Genomic DNA, 18,873 nt, shown 5'->3' on the forward strand with positions numbered 1-18,873 from the left:
GGTACGCATAGGCACAACGTCTAGACGTTGATAAGCTGCAGCACAAGTTACAGGTTGCCGCTGACAACTATGACCACAGTGACTTGCAGCTACGAAGCACACACCATAGGCATTCCACAATTGACCATCGCAACCAGGGTCAGTTTCCCGATTTGTAACACGAGAACGTACTAACCAAGGCCAGGGTTCGAACTCTCACGCTGAGGCAACGTGTAGCAACACAGAAGGAAGTTATACGTGTATGTGCAATGATGGTTTCGAAGGAGACGGGAGAACATGTCTTGGTAGAAAAAAAAGCGCAGTGATTTATAGCGCGGTACTCACAGGCACAACGCCTAGACGTTGATCCATAAGCTTCATCACAAGTTACAGGTTGTTGCTGACACCTATGACCACAGTGACTGGCCTAGCAGAATTTTGAGCTAACTCGATTTTTAAGACGAGAGCGTACTAACCAACGCCAGGGTTCGAACCTGCAACCTCTCGCACCACAGTCGAACACGTTATCAATTGAGCTTATCAACTTGACTGCTTGCGTAGTTATCAAATTAAAGGGAAATGAAGTACATTATACTAACGTTGGTTCATTTAATGACGTAAAACAATGAACAAACGATATAGACAATTTTAGGTTTTTCAGTACCGCCTACTGAACGTCCATTTTTATTCATTTATTTTTCCAGATATTAACGAGTGTGTAATGATGACACATAACTGTCACTCTAAGGCAACGTGTAGCAACACAGAAGGAAGATATACGTGTATGTGCAATGATGGTTTCGAAGGAGACGGGAGAACATGTCTTGGTAAGCCAGAAAAAAAGCCCCAAAAAACCGAAAAAAAACCCCGCGGTGATTTATAGCGCGGTACGCACAAGCACAACGCCTAGACGTTGATCCATAAGCAAGTTGTTGCTGACCACTATGACCACAGTGACTTGCAGCTTCGAAACACACACCATAGACATTCCACAATATTGACCATCGGAGCCAGGGTCAGTTCCTCGAGTTCGTACAGGTAACAACAAGACAATTCGTCGGCTGTATTCCATAGTGGCGTATAGTGATTGGTCATTTTTTTTGAAAATCGGCATATATGTTTTTAATGATGTTCTCTTTCATTTTTTCTAAGTCTCATCAGTCATAATTAGCTAATTAATTAGTAATTAATTAATTAAATGTGGCGTATAGTTACAAAGTGACATTTTTGTATTCCATAGTGGCGTATCGACCATACACAACTTTTTATACACATTTTATAATTATGAAATATCGGCAAAAATGAAAAACATCGTATGTTATAGTGGCGTACACGCATCGGACCTATACGCCACTATGGGATACGAACGACGAAAAGTAACGCCATAGGGATTACACGGCGACCGAGGTGGCGTAAGGTTAACGTTAGCTTAGGGTATTGCGTTTTGTTTGTTTTCCATAGTGACGTATAGTTTTATTTTCAGTTTGCCAGCAATAGTATGTATTTATTTCTTTTGAAAAATATATAACAATACAATCTATTTAGTTTACTACAGAAATTTCACATCATTTACAAAATATAATGAATGTCTGATTTACACAACTCGATTTTCTCGAAAAGTTGTTTATTCGCGGCGCCCCACTATACGCCACTATGGAATACGGACGACGAATTACCTTGTCTTGGGGAATTTCGAGATAACTTGATTTATAACACTAGAGCGTACTAACCAACGCCAGGGTTCGAACCCGCAACCTCTCGCACTACAGTCGACTTGACCACACCAACTTGACTACTTGAATACAATCACGTTGTTTGGTTTTGGAAGGTTTTTATTTCAAACTCTAATCGTGACCCGCAGGGCAAATTGCTAGAATTTTACATTAAACACACCTAAACAGACACAATGCAATTTGCAGGCAGCAGCTTAATCAGCGCCAATATTGCAACATTGAAACAAACAACTATACAAACATCCAATCCAACCCAACCACATCCCCCCCAAGTATTATTGCATCGAGCCTCAAATTATAGGAAAATGAAGTATATGATACTAATGTTGGCTCATTTAATGATGTAAAAAATGGAGAAATGATATGCTTCGACAAGCAGAAAGTTATAGGTTTTTCAGTACCTCCTACTGAACGTCCTTTTTTATTCATTTATTTTTCCAGATAAAAACGAGTGTGTAATGATGACGCATAACTGTCACGCTGAGGCAACGTGTAGCAACACAGAAGGAAGTTATACGTGTATGTGCAATGATGGTTTCGAAGGAGACGGTAGAACTTGTCTAGGTAAGCCGAAAAAAAGCGCAATGATTTATAGCGCGGTACGCACAGGCGCAACGCAAAGATGTTGATCCACAAGTTACATGTTCTTGCTGACCACTATGACCACAGTGACTTGCAGCTTCGAAACACACACCATAGACATTCCACAATTGACCATCGCAACCAGGGTCAGTTCCTCGAGTTCGTACAGGTAACAACAAGACAATTACCTTGTATTGGGGAATTTCGAGAGAACTTGATTTGTAACGCCAGGGTTCGAACCCGCAACCTCTCGCACTACAGTCGACTTGACCACACCAACTTGATGATATGCTTTGACACGCAGAAAGTTGTAGGTACCTGTTACTGAACGTCCTTTTTTATTTATTTATTTTTCCAGATATTAACGAGTGTGTAATGATGACACATAACTGTCACGCTGAGGCAACGTGTAGCAACACAGAAGGAAGTTATACGTGTATGTGCAATGATGGTTTCGAAGGAGACGGGAGAACATGTCTAGGTAAGCCATAAAAAAGGCGCAGTGATTTATAGCGCGCTACGCACACGCACAACGCCTAGACGTTGATACATAAGCCTCAACACAGGTTACAAGTTGTTGCTGACCACTATGACCACAGTGACTTGCAGCTACGAAGTACACACCTAGACATTCCACAATTGACCATCACAGCCAGGATCAATTCCCCGAGTTCATACAGGTAACAACAAGACAATTACCTTGGGGAATTTCGAGATAACTTGTTTTGTAACACGAGAGCGTACTAACCAACGCCAGGGTTCGAACCCGCAACCTGTCGCACTACAGTAGACTTGACCATACCAACTTGACTACACATAACTGTCACGCTGAGGCAACGTGTAGCAACACAGAAGGAAGTTATACGTGTATGTGCAATGATGGTTTCGAAGGAGACGGGAGAACGTGTCTAGGTAAGCCGAGAAAAAGAGAGAAAAAAAGGCGCGCAGTGATTTATAGCGCGGTACACACAGGCACAACGCCTAGACGTTGATACATAAGCCTCAACACAAGTTACAAGTTGTTGCTGACCGCTATGACCACAGTGACTTGCAGCTTCGAAACACACACCATAGACATTCCACAATTGCCCATCGCAACCAGGATCAGTTCACCGAGTTCGTACAAGTTCTATGTCAAGTGGAATTTCGGGCTAACTCGATTTTTAACACGCCAGGGTTAGAACCTGCAACCTCTCGCACCACAGTGGTGCGCCTTGTCGATTGAACTAACTTGACTGCTTGAATATTTATCACGTTGTATGCAATTTATTGCAATATTGTTGGATAGTTTACTTCCATGAAGATGTAAGATCGTAAAACATAATTTTGATCTACTTATTGACACGTGATGGCAGTTGTTACATTTTATAAAATAAATGTGGTAATTACTCATCTCATATACTCAAAAGACATATTTTGAAGAAGAACAATGTTATTCGTCAATGGGTAACTTGTAATAGACAAAGCACGGGGTGGTAATAAATTACAGCGCAACCCTATCATGTGTATGATAAATAGTATGCTAAATGTCAGAGGATGATTTAAGCACTTCCCAGCACTCCACTGGGGTCAACTTGCGGTTAACAGCTGTGTGAGTGAACATGACACCACTGCCCGGGACCACTGCATAAACGTGTATGGTTAAATTTGAATTTGGACTGATATATTTACAATAAAAACACATTCAAAATGTCGGTCGATTTCACTTTTTATGTTATCTACAGAAGGTGTGAATTATCTGAAATCGACTAAGTAATAATGACACACGGGCAATTCTAAAACAAGATCTTTTGCACAGACTTCAATGGGATTTGAGAAGTTAAGTGGCAGTTGAAACTCGCGTGATAACACTTTTACAGTGCATGATGGGGCTTCCTTAAATCATCCTCTGGCTAAATGTCGTCACTGTAGATAAGATAAGATATCCTGTCAATCGCGGCGCTGTGATGCAACATGTGACGCACAACCACAATGTCACGTTACTTGTCCGGGCTGCATCCTTTCCAAGATCCATTCCAAGATCTGTATCCTTTCCAAGATCGATTATGGCAACGGGCTGCTTCTTGGTTGTCTTGGCCTCACCAAGAGTGTTCCTGAGTACACGTCTGATTGTGTTTCCCTGCACTGCCCAGCGTGTGCTGGCCTGCGTTCTGCCGCTGATACTACTTTCCAGATTGAGCACAACACCATCAAGTCCCTCGTGTCAGGTGAACCAAAGACTTTTTCCTATGTTGTTGTAATTTCTACACATGTCCCAACTTGCACCTGAGCTTGAGGTACACTGCGCCAATAAAGTATCCTTACACTTAGAAAAATAATCACAATTTCAAAACTGAACAATATTGGGGTAAATTTGTTTTTTTAATAGATGCACTATCTAATCTTGCACATTATGACACCACATTGAATCCAATGTGACCGCAAGAAGTACAGTTATAAGCAATTGAATAGACGAAGGTCCAGTTTTAAAAGTGACAAACTGGCCCATACAAGGCGCAAAAAAGATTCCAACAAGCGCAACAAAAAAAACCAACACAGTTTCTTCAATGAAGCGTTATTTAAATCAGTTTTTATTTCAGTTTTTACTTCTCTGTACTTTTCATAACTTTCATTTTATTTGTCAGTTCTTTTGTTTAAGTTTTCTTTTGTTCCTTTAAAAAAAATTAAAGCCAAACGCATTCACCACTCTCAAACCAGATGTCTAGTCTGTGGAGTTTTGAATAGGCCAGTTTGTAACTTTTAAAACGGGACCTTTGTCTAATCAAATGCTTTGCTTCTTGAAGTCACATTGGATTCAATGTGGTATCATAATGTGCAGGATTAGATAGTGCATCTATTAAAAAAACAAAGTTACCCCAATATTGTTCAGTTTGGAAATTGTTGGGAATTTTTCCAAGTGTAAAGGATACTTTATTGGTGCAGTATATATGTCTATGTTGTATTTAATAGGTACTAATGAGTGTTATGAAGGCACCCACACCTGCCACAGATATGCTGTATGTATGAACACAGAGGAAAGCTACACGTGTACATGTAATATGGGTTTTGAAGGAGACGGGGAGAATTGTATGGGTATGTATATACTTAAGGTGGTATTGGAATTATGAAATGCTTTGAGCATGTTTTAAACAGATTAATTGAGTAAGGTAAAGTACACTGATCAATATGCCTTTTGTTTGGAGCAAATTGGACATACGGTTTCCGTAATATATACATCAATTTATATGTTCTTTGTATCCTATTGTTTTTGTCAATAATCAATACAGTTAATGAGCTAAAAGGACTGTAAAGGCTCATTAATATGTAATTTTTGCCAATATTTTGCTAAAAATCAATGCATAAATGTTCAGGGTACTTTTATTTTGCATACTTTTGCCCTGAAACTAATTCAAAGTGTTTCTAATATGTTCTAATGTATTATATAGCCGCCCTCTAATTTGCATATTTGCATAATTAATTAGCTAATTTGCATAAATGCTAATTAGGGGGCGGCTTCATTATATAATACATTAGAACACGTTAGGAACACTTTGACCAAGTTTCAAGGCAAAAGTATGCAAAATAAAAGTACCCTGAACATTTATGCATGGATTTTTAGCAAATTATTGGCAAAAATTATGAGCTTCTCCAGTCATTTTAGCTCATTAACTATATTGATTATTGATAAAAACAATAACATATAAAGAAAATATAAATTGATATATTTGGAAAACCGTTAGTCTGATCTGCTTCAAACAAAAGGCATATAGATAGGCGTGCTTTGCTCTACTCAATTAATCTGTTTAAAACATGTTTAGAGCAATTAAAAACATACCAAATTGCTTAAAAGTAAAGGATAGTTCATTGAAATTGTCATTTTGTATTTTTGTAATGAAAAAAAGAACACAAATACTTAATTTTCGTCAATTTCTATTTTTAGGGTAAGTTGTTATGGCGGACCGAAAAAAATGGCATGGAAAATTAAATTTGGTGCTTTTATCAAAAACTGATAATTTTTGCATATATATGCTATACTAGATGGATTCCTTGCATCACTTCCCTTCTGAAAATGTATATATTTATTATCAATAATTTAATTTGAGTGATCTTGCCTGCACCTTAATTATTTTGTTCATCATTTATGTTGCAGACATAAATGAATGTGATCTCACTCTGCATGACTGTGATGAAAATGCATACTGTAACAACACGATGGGTTCCTTCATTTGCACCTGTAGTGATGGGTTCTCTGGAAACGGCACGTTTTGCGAAGGTAGGTAGACAACATGGGAAGGCACCACAACTAACCTTGTTCGATTTTTGGATCGACAGTTGATGCTGCTTTGATGCTTTTTTGTTAATTAACTATTAACAAATTAATTAGAATTAATGGTTAATACATAATACAAAGATTAACATTAAAAGAAACAAATTTATTCCATGTTCGCTACGGTCCGTTTCGCCCGAAGGCTCCTCGTCATAATTAATCATAGTCAAATAATTGACATTTCATTAATAATAAGGATCAGACTAGCTTAAGGAATAAAGACTTAAAAATAGCAGCTGTTACTGCAAGAGGTTAGTAAACAGGGGCGAAACCAATGGGGGGGGGGCAAATACAATTTTCGGGTCAAAGACGAAAACAAAAACCCGGTTGAATCATTTTGACTCTGTAATATTAGTGAAATACATACTTATATTGTTTTACATATAAAATCTACGAGGTTACAAAAAAATTGGTATTTTATATTATTTTGGCTCATGCTCAAGGTGAATTTTTTATGGAATACTGACCCCTTGTCCCTTTTCTTTTCATTTGCTTTCCCGATTTTCGTTTTCTTTTTCTTTTTGTCAGAGGGCCACTTTTCTCTTTCATATTTTGTACCTTTTTTTTGCACCACCGCTGGCTATGCTGGTTCTGGTTAACGTTAGGATTATCATTGGATTTTAGCACAAGTTTAGATGTTTGGTATTACAGTTTGGGGAATGGCAAAGGGGTAGCGGTCATATTCTTAAGAAATTGAATGTAGTCCACGATTGTTTGATGGGATGTAGAACTGTATTCATTTAAAGCAACTTGAACTCTGCTGGCGCTATTTATCTTAAATCTTGAATCTTTACAAGGGGTAGGCAATTGCATAATGACATTAAAACATCAGAAAAATAAGTAATAAATAGCAAGGAAATTTTTCTAAAAAATTAAAATAAATGAAATAAAAGGAATAACTCATATTATTGGGCTAAATTAAACTTAAAATATATGTAAATATCGCCCCCAATTTGCACGCAAATATACATTTTATAAAGTAAAAATGCCACAAAAAGTAGAAAAAGATGACAAATTTGATGAAGAAAGGAAAAGCTATGTTAAAAATATCTATCTTTTATAGCTGTTGGTATTGTCCAGGTATAGAATTGAAAATTATATTATATTTTGTTGGGAAAAATTATTAAATTAGTATTAAATTATTAAATACCGAATGGAGGGATTGTCGTGCTCCGTTCACTGGTTCAAATTATTAATATAACTAACAAGTATATTGTCGGAATTACTTAAAATTAATTAGCTGAATGCAAGCTCCGCACAGGATTTCATTTTGGAAAACAAAATGCTCTGTCAATTTTAACCTGACAAAGGTCCGTATGTGACCTGCTACCACGGAACGAGTACGAATTCGCCAGTTGACAGTTTCGAGATATCCTGTCTACCGCGTTGTACAGGTGCGCGGAAACAGTGCTGTAGTCAGGATTTTGGTTTGAGGGGACAAAGCCAAATTTTTGTCTCCATTTAGGGGGCAAGTCCAGATTTTCGCCCTCATTTAGGGATCAAAGCCAGATTTTTGTCCCCATATTTGGTCATTCTAAGAACATTCTGCTCTTTACCGTAAATTTTCATTGGGGGCACACACCCCTGGCTACGCAACAGGCGGCAAACAAAGATTATCAACTCATTCAGCCAGGCAACTACCAACTTGCGACTTTTTCTCAAAAAACGTTTGTCTCGAAACTTGTACATTTCGTGATAGCAGCTCACTTATTGTCATGATTTTCACATAAATGTTACTATACATGATGCAGTCATATCTACAGTAGAATTCACCACGACCTTTGCAGGACTTAAACCCCATTAAAAGCTATTAAACTGGTTAAATCCACACTACACATGTTTCTGTTTTACCTGTGCGGTATTGCAATGAACTGGTATTATAGTTTCAGTTGGGTAACCGATTATAAAGCAAACGCAAGGTAACAATACTATGTGGGCCTTTGTTCACGAAATGAGACAATAGTCTGCTTATTGTTAACCAGCATTCTTGAAAATGAGAAACATAATGGTTGTTGACTTAACACGGTTTGGAAATAATTTCTTCATATTTTTGGTGTTATCTGTCGTTTACATAATATTATCCTTCCTAAAACACTAAAGTGCGAATATTTTCAAATACCTAAATTAGCTAAAAAATCTTACAAAACTATATTTTCTAGAATTTCAGAGAATACTTTAAATATTGGCTAGTTATTTTTCACACAGTGACGTTAACTAGGCAATGTCCTATTACCTATAACATACACTAAAACACCAAAATGCGAATATTTCCAAACACCTAAATTAGCTAAAAATTTAGGACATGTTACAAAACAATATTTTCTAGAATTTCTTTAAATAGGATACTTTAAATATTGGCCGGTTATTTTTCACACAGTGACGTTAACTAGGCAATACCCTATACTTCTAACATATACTATTTGTAGAGGTCACGCGTCAATGGTGAGAGCATTGTGTATTGTGTATAGGAAAACGGACAGTAACTGCAGCAGTATGGAACAGTCCAAATGCAACCCGCAGACAGCGACAATGGGACATACGATTTTGTGCCAGATAACATCGGACATCATCATGTGAATGATTCAATCGAATGGTCACGTCATGTTCGAACATGCACTAACAAGGAAATAATAGATGTCTCTCATGTGACCAATCGACTTGATCAGTCATCCGATGATGAAGGATGGTATAACAAAAGCTAGAGATAACATCATAGTTTGTGCCTGACGTCACCTGTCAATCAAAGTCAGAAACGATTTGTTTACGATTTGTCACGTTGATTGAAATTTCTAAATGCAGTGGTAAAACAGCGTGCCCTATGGTTACTTTTGCACCTTCAAACATACAAACCCTCTAAAAAGTTATAAAATATTGTTATTTTCAGCCTCAAGTAATTGTTACGTTTGGGAATGGCAATGTGATAATGGCAAATGCGTGACCATTGACAAGCTTTGTCAAGGTTTTCCGGATTGCACAGATAACTCAGATGAGATGTATTGTGAATGTAAGTGTCTATTTTTTTTTACATAAGCCCACGTTGTAATTAGAAAATAAAGGTCAGGCTCTATCTTACAGTGAAGCTCGTTATCGGGCTCTATTTTACACACTGCTTACAGTGAAGCTCGTTGTCGGGCTCTATTCTACACAGTGCTTACAGTGAAGCTCGTTGTCGGGCTCTATTTTACACACTTCTTACAGTAAAGCTCGTCCTGCTCTATTTTACACACTGCTTACAGTGAAGCTCATTGTCGGGCTCTATTTTACACACTGCTTACAGTAAAACTCGTTGTTGGGCTCTATTTTACACACTGCTTACAGTAAAGCTCATTGTCGGGCTCTATTTTACACACTGCTTACAGTAAAACTCGTTGTTGGGCTCTATTTTACACATTGCTTACAGTAAAGCTCATTGTCGGGCTCTATTTTACACACTGCTTACAGTAAAACTCGTTGTTGGGCTCTATTTTACACACTGCTTACAGTAAAGCTCATTGTCGGGCTCTATTTTACACACTGCTTACAGTAAAGCTCGTTGTTGGGCTCTATTTTACACACTGCTTACAGTGAAGCTCGTTGTCGGGCTCTATTTTACACACTGCTTACAGTAAAGCTCATTGTCGGGCGCTATTTACACACTGCTTACAGTAAAACGCATTGTCGGGCTCTATTTTACACACTGCTTACAGTGAAGCTCGTTGTCGGGCTCTATTTTACACACTTCTTACAGTAAAGCTCGTCGTGCTCTATTTTACACACTGCTTACAGTGAAGCTCATTGTCGAGCTCTATTTTACACACTGCTTACAGTAAAACTCGTTGTCGGGCTCTATTTTACACACTGCTTACAGTAAAGCTCATTGTCGGGCTCTATTTTACACACTGCTTACAGTAAAACTCGTTGTTGGGCTCTATTTTACACACTGCTTACAGTAAAGCTCACTGTCGGGCTCTATTTTACACACTGCTTACAGTAAAGCTCGTTGTCGGGCTCTATTTTACACACTGCTTACAGTGAAGCTCGTTGTCGGGCTCTATTTTACACACTGCTTACAGTAAAGCTCATTATCGGGCGCTATTTACACACTGCTTACAGTAAAACTCGTTGTCGGGCTCTATTTTACACACTGCTTACAGTAAAGCTCGTTGTCGGGCTCTATTTTACACACTGTTTACAGTAAAACTCGTTGTCGGGCTCTATTTTACACACTGCTTACAGTGTAGCTCGTTGTCGGGCTCTATTTTACACACTGCTTACAGTAAAGCTCATTGTCGGGCGCTATTTACACACTGCTTACAGTAAAGCTCGTTGTTGGGCTCTATTTTACACACTGCTTACAGTAAAGCTCATTGTCGGGCTCTATTTTACACACTGCTTACAGTAAAACTCGTTGTCAGGTTCTATTTTACACACTGCTTACAGTAAAGCTCATTGTCGGGCTCTATTTTACACACTGCTTACAGTGAAGCTCGTTGTCGGGCTCTATTTTACACACTGCTTACAGTGAAGCTCGTTGTCGGGCTCTATTTTACACACTGCTTACAGTAAAGCTCATTGTCGGGCGCTATTTACGCACTGCTTACAGTAAAGCTCGTTGTCGGGCTCTATTTTACACACTGCTTACAGTAAAGCTCATTGTCGGGCTCTATTTTACACACTGCTTACAGTAAAACTCGTTGTCGGGTTCTATTTTACACACTGCTTACAGTGAAGCTCGTTGTCGGGCTCCAGTGGTTTTAGATGCATAATTTTGCTTTGACATCAAGTATTAACACACTTTATTTTTCGTGCAGATTTCATGATTACGTGCTAATCCAAAGGTGACGCCAAAATAGCAATATCGCATCCGACCCCATGAATTTCACGTTATCTTGATTAACTGTAAACCACCTGGTTGCTTTTTTCTTTCTCAGATGAATGCGTGGCGTTTGATGACATCGTGTCCGAAGACTGCGGTGCAGTTTTAACATACAGCACGACATTTTTCCCCAATCCCGGTTTCCGGACAAAAGAAGAGGCAAAAACTATTGGTGACAACGTAAGCCTAGTAAAGTCGTGTGATCCTCGAGCTTTAGGTTTCTTATGTGGCATGCTTCTGCCGGGGTGCCCTGCAGAAAACCCTGATGGAGTAGGCGTAGGTCCGTGTCAAAGTTACTGTGAGGAGATTGCCGAATCACCGATCTGTAAACAATTCTTTGCAATTGCGGGTGTATCGCTTCGCGATTATTGTAATTGCTTCCAAAACATAAAATTGATGGTAGCGAAGACTTTTGTACATACATAGAACCAGCTGCTGGACCTACAAAAACACCTCGTAAGTAGGGAGTATTTATTTCACCTTATGTCGTTGTTTTTCTCTCTGTTTTCAATTATTTCTTCAAATAAGGTCAATGGTCATGCAGTTATGTCATTGTTTAGAGCTGACATTGTTTTGTTTGGGTTAATATTTTTTAATTAGCTTGACTCTCTTTGGGATATTTGATGTAATGTAATATGTTCTGTATTATAGTTTTTATTATTATTTGTATTAAAAGTTGCCACTAGAATATTTTCATAGATATTTCGTCGGTCGCAACACATAGTAGCGTACTTGTAGGCCAGAATACGTGTCCGAGAAAATTGTATTTGAAGGATATGTTACTAATAACGGAGTCGATACTCGACCACTGTTATATCTCAGTGGCCCGATTCCATTTGAAATAAAAATTTAAGGCTCAAACTATTAAACTGTATCTATTATAGTTAAAAGGATATAAATAGATAAATCCAAGATAAACATATCCAAGATGGTTGAAATCATCCAAAGGTAAAGTGCTTAACCAAAATGGGAGCTAAATAATTAATTAATTGGACTTGATACAGCTACATTGCTTTACATAACTGTTTCGTAAGGCCGCAGGGCCTCATTCCTTATAACCACATAACCATATGAGGTAATCACAAAATACACTCCCTATCATGTTGTCACATGATACAACTTAAAATTTAAAGGAATGCATAAAGTTACATAAAATAACAATAACCAGTGTACTATTTTGAACGGACATACTTGACATAATATTTTGAATGGAAAAACTTGACATTGCAGACAACTTAATGTGACGAGTCAATACTCAATATAATAGATGACCATAAAAAATGGTCATCTATTATATTGCGTATAAGTGCACTGGTTATTGTTATTATTATGTAACTTTATGCAATCCTTTAAATTTTAAGTTGTATCATGTGACACCATGAAAGGCATTGTGTATATTTTTGTGTTTACCTCATATGGTTATATGAACTTCTAAGGAGTGAGGCCCTGTGGCCTTACAAAACAGTTCTGTAAAGCAATGTAGCTGTATCAAGTCCAATTAAATAAATTATTATTATAGCATATAGCTAGCTGTACACGTTTGCGTCACCATGAACCGGAAAATTGGGAATAATCACTCTAAGCCACTATGTGTCGCGACCGACGAATTGAGAAGTGTGCAAATCATCTGCAAGAGACACGCGAATTTGATAATTACCGTTGGAAAGTCGATTGCAGACGACAAATTTCACACTTTCTTTAAAAGCCCACATTTTTTGGAATATTATATCATGACCATGTTTGGAATCAGTATGAAAAATACATTAAAATGAGTACAATCAAGCTTAGTATTGTTTCAGTAATTCTTTAAATAGCTCTTGATATTTTGAGAAAATATCTCAAAACTTGGACTTTTCATGTTGGCCAGTACGCAAAACATTAAATTTTGCTTCCTTTTAATAGCAACGTGTGAGCTTGAGGTTGCTACTGATCTTTGTAATGGCTATCCTAATTGTGAGGATAATTCCGATGAAGATGGATGTAAATGTGAGTAATAGGCTGGATTTTTTTATTACAAAATATAGGCAAATATTTTGAATATAGTTATTGCAAATAAGTAACCAAACCAAGTACGGACATCTTTTTACAAATTTATTGGAACTATCCCAGGAAACACAAAACGCAGCAGAAAACGGTTTAAATGTTAGATTATATAAATGTATATAAAGGCTATAAAATGTTTTTTATAACATTCCAAACCATGCTGCAAAACATTCTAGCGTAATACAAAGGGTATTGTGTTGGCAAAATATTTTGCAATATCGTTTACTAAAATTATTTTACAATAGCACGTTGAAATTATTTTTAATGTTGTTGTGGTATTGTTTCATATAATCCAAAACCAAAACAAGTTTTATAAACTTTTTTCAACACAATACTACACTAAGCCAAAAAAGAAACTCATAATTTTTCACAAGGTCATATCTTAAAATCCTGTCTATCAAAATTAACTAAAATTACACACAGGATTGCCTCAATACTCTACTCAAAACACATGTCAGCAACCAATCAGTTGGCCAACTGACACAACCACAAAATGCACTGATATGGAACAACTTCATGGACCACATTCATAGCCCTATTGGCACCCAGCAAAAGAAATCTGTGAGAATGATCTTGAATCACAGGTCACAGCCAACAATTTTAACAACATTAAGTTAAAAACATTAAAGAGAGTCAAAACAAACTTACCAGGATCATCATGTCACATGTCCAAACAAATAATGAAGTCCTTTAGTAACGGGAAGCATGGGGCAATCTTCCCCAGGATATCATCAGGAACTTGGTTGGAAGCATGAGAAGCAGGTGCACAGCATAAAGGACTTCATTATTTGCTTGGACATGTGACATGATGATCCTGGTAAGTTTGTGACCTGTGATTCAAGATGCCGTTCTCACAGATTTCGTTTGCTGGTGCCAATAGGGCTGTGAATGTGGTCCAGGAAGCTGTTCCATATCACTGCATTTTGCCATTGTGTCAGTTGGACAACTGCTTTGTTATTGACATGTGTTTAGAGTGGAGTATTGAGGCAATCATGTGTGTCATTTTGGTTAATTTTGATGGACAGGATTTTAAGATACGACCTTGTGAAAAATTATAAGTTTCTTTTTTGGCTTAGTGTATTATAAAGGGCATATTTTATTCGCTGAATTATGAGTAAATTAATAAAACATTTCAGTTTCAAGCCACAATAATTTTCTCTTTCTTGAATGCTCGTATTCATAGATGATTGTATTGACTACACCGACATTGTAGCCGTTGATTGCGGTGCAGTGCTTCCGTACACTAAAACTTTCTACCCAAACCCTGGATTTGCAACCAAAGATGAAGCCATTGAACTCGGAGCAAATCTTGGTCTCATACAAAGTTGTGACCCCCGCGCCCTGGGATTCATGTGCGGTATGCTATTACCCGAATGTCCGTCAGCAAGTCCTACTGGGGTTGGGCAAGGTCCGTGTCAACATTACTGTCAGGAGATAGCAACGTCACCAACTTGCGCACTTCTCTTTGGTTTCGCCGGCTTCGAGCTGGGTGACTACTGTAACTTACTGCCCGATAAACTAGTTGATGGCAGCTTAGACTTCTGTACATATGTTACACCGGATCCTTCTGCATGTAAGATTATTATATAGAATTGTATTTTTTGTTGCGATGGGCGCCAGAGGTACGACGTCTATTACTGATTGATCACAAACGATAATGTTGATGTAAAGTCATACCGTTCGTAGAAGCCCCATGTACTTACAAGGAAGTCTATGTTCCCTAATATATTTCGACTAAAAAGGGCTCTGAGAGATTTCTCGAGTAAATAAAAGCAGAACGTTTGAAGAATATTTTGATATATTGATTACTCAGCGTGCATACCGAGCAGTGATTTAGCGGACATAAAACCAAAATCCGCATTATAAGCTTAGCTCTCATCGAACTTAATCGTGGACGGGGGATGTCTGTATCTGGACATAATTAATAACAAAATCATATAATTTTACATGAAATACGCTGATTTAAGCTTAACTATTTCAGCTGCTGATATGGACAAACACTGTGTCGCAATGTGGACTCTCTCAATGCCCCTTTTGACGTTCACATCCAATCAAAAAATCGAACACACCCCCATTTGCTCATTTAGGTCATAATGGTTTCTGCCAGTTACCTGAATGTTTAATCTACATCTTGTGTACAAGGTGAATAAGAAACATAATTCGCAAAAAAAGTGGTTTTCTGTTTGTAATTGGGTTATTCCAGACTGTAGAAGTAAATTTGAAATGGTGTCAACCATTCTGGTAACCCCATTTGAAATTTACACTCCTGCGTGGAACATTAAGGTCATGTCTTCAATAGGCATGATTTTCACTGCACTCACAATACTCGGACTTTCGGATACTCGGATCGATATTTCCACACATTTCTAACATGACACATTTATTGGTCCACAATGTCAGTATAAATCTAACGTATTGTGTTTCCCCCCTCAGGTGTGGTTCCTGACGACGACCTTTGTAATGGATATCCAGATTGTGATGATAACTCGGATGAAGTCGGATGTACATGTAAGCGCGTAAATTGATCAATATGTATTTAAGTTTAAGTAACTGTTTTTTAGTACATTCACCTACCGCCACCCAACCACAACCTCCCACTCATACCCAAATCACGTATAAACACAAACAATACTCGATGCACATGTTAGGGTATAGATCGATCAATAAGTACTTAATTTGAAGTAATTCTTTAACATATGTGACGTTTCATGTGAAAAGAAGACACTTTTGGGCAGGATCGTTAATAGAGAAATAGCCAAAAATCTGTACGGGGGCGATTTTTTCACAATTTGGGTTTGTTGCGAATTTGTGATGTTATTAATGTTAGAAAATTGTTTGATAGTTTCAGACCGAAATATAAATGGCATCTTGTATTTTTGAGACATTTTTCAAGGTAATCCCTACTCTCAACATTGTCAATAATGTTTTTAAAGGCCGATATCTCAATTTCCGATTTTATAATACCATAACATACGAACGCAATATCTTCGCTTAGGAATGTCCGATTTTTTTGGGGAAAACGGCGTTGTGGAGCAAAATATCTCGTTATGTAATATATGTAAAAACCTCAAAATTGATAACCTGCTCAAAAGTGGCTCCTTTTGACATGACACGTCACATATATGCTTCCCCCTACAAACACCCCACCTAACACACATGATAGAAGCACAAACGATACGTGTTTCGTTTTTTAAATAGTGGTGTGGTATTTGTTGCAGACCTTGTTCGTTTGTTACATCTTATTCAACCTCTTTTACCTCGTATTGTGGAATAGATAATGAAACATAACGTCGCTCGCAAGACAATGGCGTATCAGCCATTTTTGACAAAATGAGATAAGATCAGTTTCATAATATATGTATAAAACTCTACATTCTGACAAACTTTCAAGACATGCATGTCATTAATTAATTAAGTATTATCACTAATTAGGTTTGGTGTATCCCACTCAATGGACTTATTGTGTACAACATTCCCCTTGTTTTGGACGACATAGTGGCGTATCAGTGACATACGTCCCCAGACAAACTAGTACCTAGACCAGTGACTTTGACTCGCGTAGTGAAGCCGACACTGCTTAGTAACGACTTGAACAGGACACATACCCGGACGCAAGCAAGCAGATAATGTTCGCGTCTACAGAACATGTTGCATTTGACGCGGGCGATAACGGCGCAGTAACCACGCAACCGAGAGTGTCAGAATGTACGCGATTATCTCCGCGCCTAGTAACCCCGTCAATCCGTCAATATCACCTTGGATACGGGGCTTCACCTCCCGCTGTGGTATGGGATGGGCAGTCATAGGTCTAGGTGGTATGTCTATGCATACGTCACTATGTTGTGACATACGCCACTATTTTGTTATATCACGGCTGTGTAACCAATATGGATATGATTTCAACTATTATTTGATATACTGGTGTATCACGTGTCATATGTCAATTTTGAATGGAGAATAATTTTTCAAAAAATTTGACATACTGGCGTATAAGTTTAATGACTAATTACAATTAATTCGTAAATGACAACAATGTATTTTATGCATTAAATGTAACTTAAAGATTTATATTTTCATATCCATTCAAGAAAAGGGGACATTTTAATCGAGGCAATGTCTGGCAAAAAACTTCAGATGCAATTATCTCAAAATGGCCATTTTCGTGATACGCCACTATGTCTTGCGAGCGACGATACAATACATTTATTTGAAGCGCTTAAGTAAAAGGTTCAAACCGCTATATGATAGCAAACAAGACCATTTTTAAAAGATATAAATGAATGACAATTTGAAGAAATTCACGAATTTGTCTTTTTATCTATTTGTTGTGGACCGTTTCTATATTCCTTAGATAATTGCGTTAGCTACACGGATATCGTATCTGAAGATTGCAGTGCTGTACTGTCATACAGTCTAACGTTTTACCCTAACCCTGCCTTTGCTACTAAAGAAGAAGCTAAACTAATTGGAGATAATCTAACCCTTATTAAAAACTGTGATCCACGAGCTCTAGGCTTTCTGTGTGGTATGCTTCTACCAGAGTGCCCTTCTGCAAGCCCTATTGGGGTAGGCAAAGCTCCATGCCAACACTATTGTGAAGAGATAGCGACTTCAGTTGTCTGTGCACAGTTCTTTGGCTTTGCTGGTGTAAATCTTGGTGATTATTGCAAGTTGCTGCCAAACGTAACAATAGAGGGAGACCCGGACTTCTGTACCTTTATAGTACCACCTGCACCATCAACGACGCCTGCTCCAGTTATAGGTAAGATTAAACAGTTAAATCACTGTATTTATTTTCCGTAGGGACGAATCCTCGATTACTAAAAACATGTCCCTTTCTATTGTACTCAACAATGAGGGCGATCGTGTCGCATTCGGTGCAATACCGTTCTAGTCATATCTGCTCGCTGTACTGGATGCTTCACGTGAGAATTTCACAACTTTATACGACAACATTTTTGTTGTTGACAATCCAAAAAAGCTCAAAAAGGTAGAGATCATAGCTGAGTTTATTTTCTAAGTGTCAGGTGTTATTTTTTCTAGGCATTGTGGACATGGTGCCTTCGGTTAAGAAAGTTTCCTACTATAAAGACCTAAATTTTGAGATGGTTTGCAAGGTGCAAAATTAACAATAAGGCGCCCGGTTATAAATCCGCGTTCAGCAAGTCATCATCACGACACTTGTAAACAAACCGTGCTCGAATTTGATTGACAGATGACATCAGACGCGATAAATTGTTTTTATCTGTGGCTTTAATTATAACATCGTTAGTGTCTTTGTAGTCCGTCTCCAGAAGGATCGGACACATTTCGTTACGGATACATTTGTAATTGTTCACCATGTTTATCGTCCCCGGGCAGGAAAGCATATTATG

At 37.9% G+C, this 18,873-nt stretch overlaps 1 protein-coding gene across 1 annotated transcript in view; it reads left to right on the plus strand.

Annotated features, from left to right (window-relative positions):
• The window catches only part of LOC140140705 (uncharacterized), a 28,272-nt gene that overhangs the window by 6,444 nt on the left and 2,955 nt on the right, over nucleotides 1-18,873 (plus strand). The window contains exons 9-20 of the mRNA XM_072162462.1: nucleotides 684-806; nucleotides 2,154-2,276; nucleotides 2,653-2,775; nucleotides 5,244-5,366; nucleotides 6,424-6,546; nucleotides 9,485-9,604; nucleotides 11,511-11,735; nucleotides 11,882-11,911; nucleotides 13,358-13,441; nucleotides 14,682-15,071; nucleotides 15,932-16,006; nucleotides 17,850-18,260. Of these exons, the coding sequence (XP_072018563.1) occupies nucleotides 684-806; nucleotides 2,154-2,276; nucleotides 2,653-2,775; nucleotides 5,244-5,366; nucleotides 6,424-6,546; nucleotides 9,485-9,604; nucleotides 11,511-11,735; nucleotides 11,882-11,911; nucleotides 13,358-13,441; nucleotides 14,682-15,071; nucleotides 15,932-16,006; nucleotides 17,850-18,260 (1,950 nt within the window). The remainder of the gene's footprint in view (nucleotides 1-683; nucleotides 807-2,153; nucleotides 2,277-2,652; nucleotides 2,776-5,243; nucleotides 5,367-6,423; nucleotides 6,547-9,484; nucleotides 9,605-11,510; nucleotides 11,736-11,881; nucleotides 11,912-13,357; nucleotides 13,442-14,681; nucleotides 15,072-15,931; nucleotides 16,007-17,849; nucleotides 18,261-18,873) is intronic.

Source organism: Amphiura filiformis, chromosome 19, assembly GCF_039555335.1.
Source record: "Amphiura filiformis chromosome 19, Afil_fr2py, whole genome shotgun sequence".
Lineage (NCBI taxonomy): Eukaryota > Metazoa > Echinodermata > Ophiuroidea > Amphilepidida > Amphiuridae > Amphiura > Amphiura filiformis.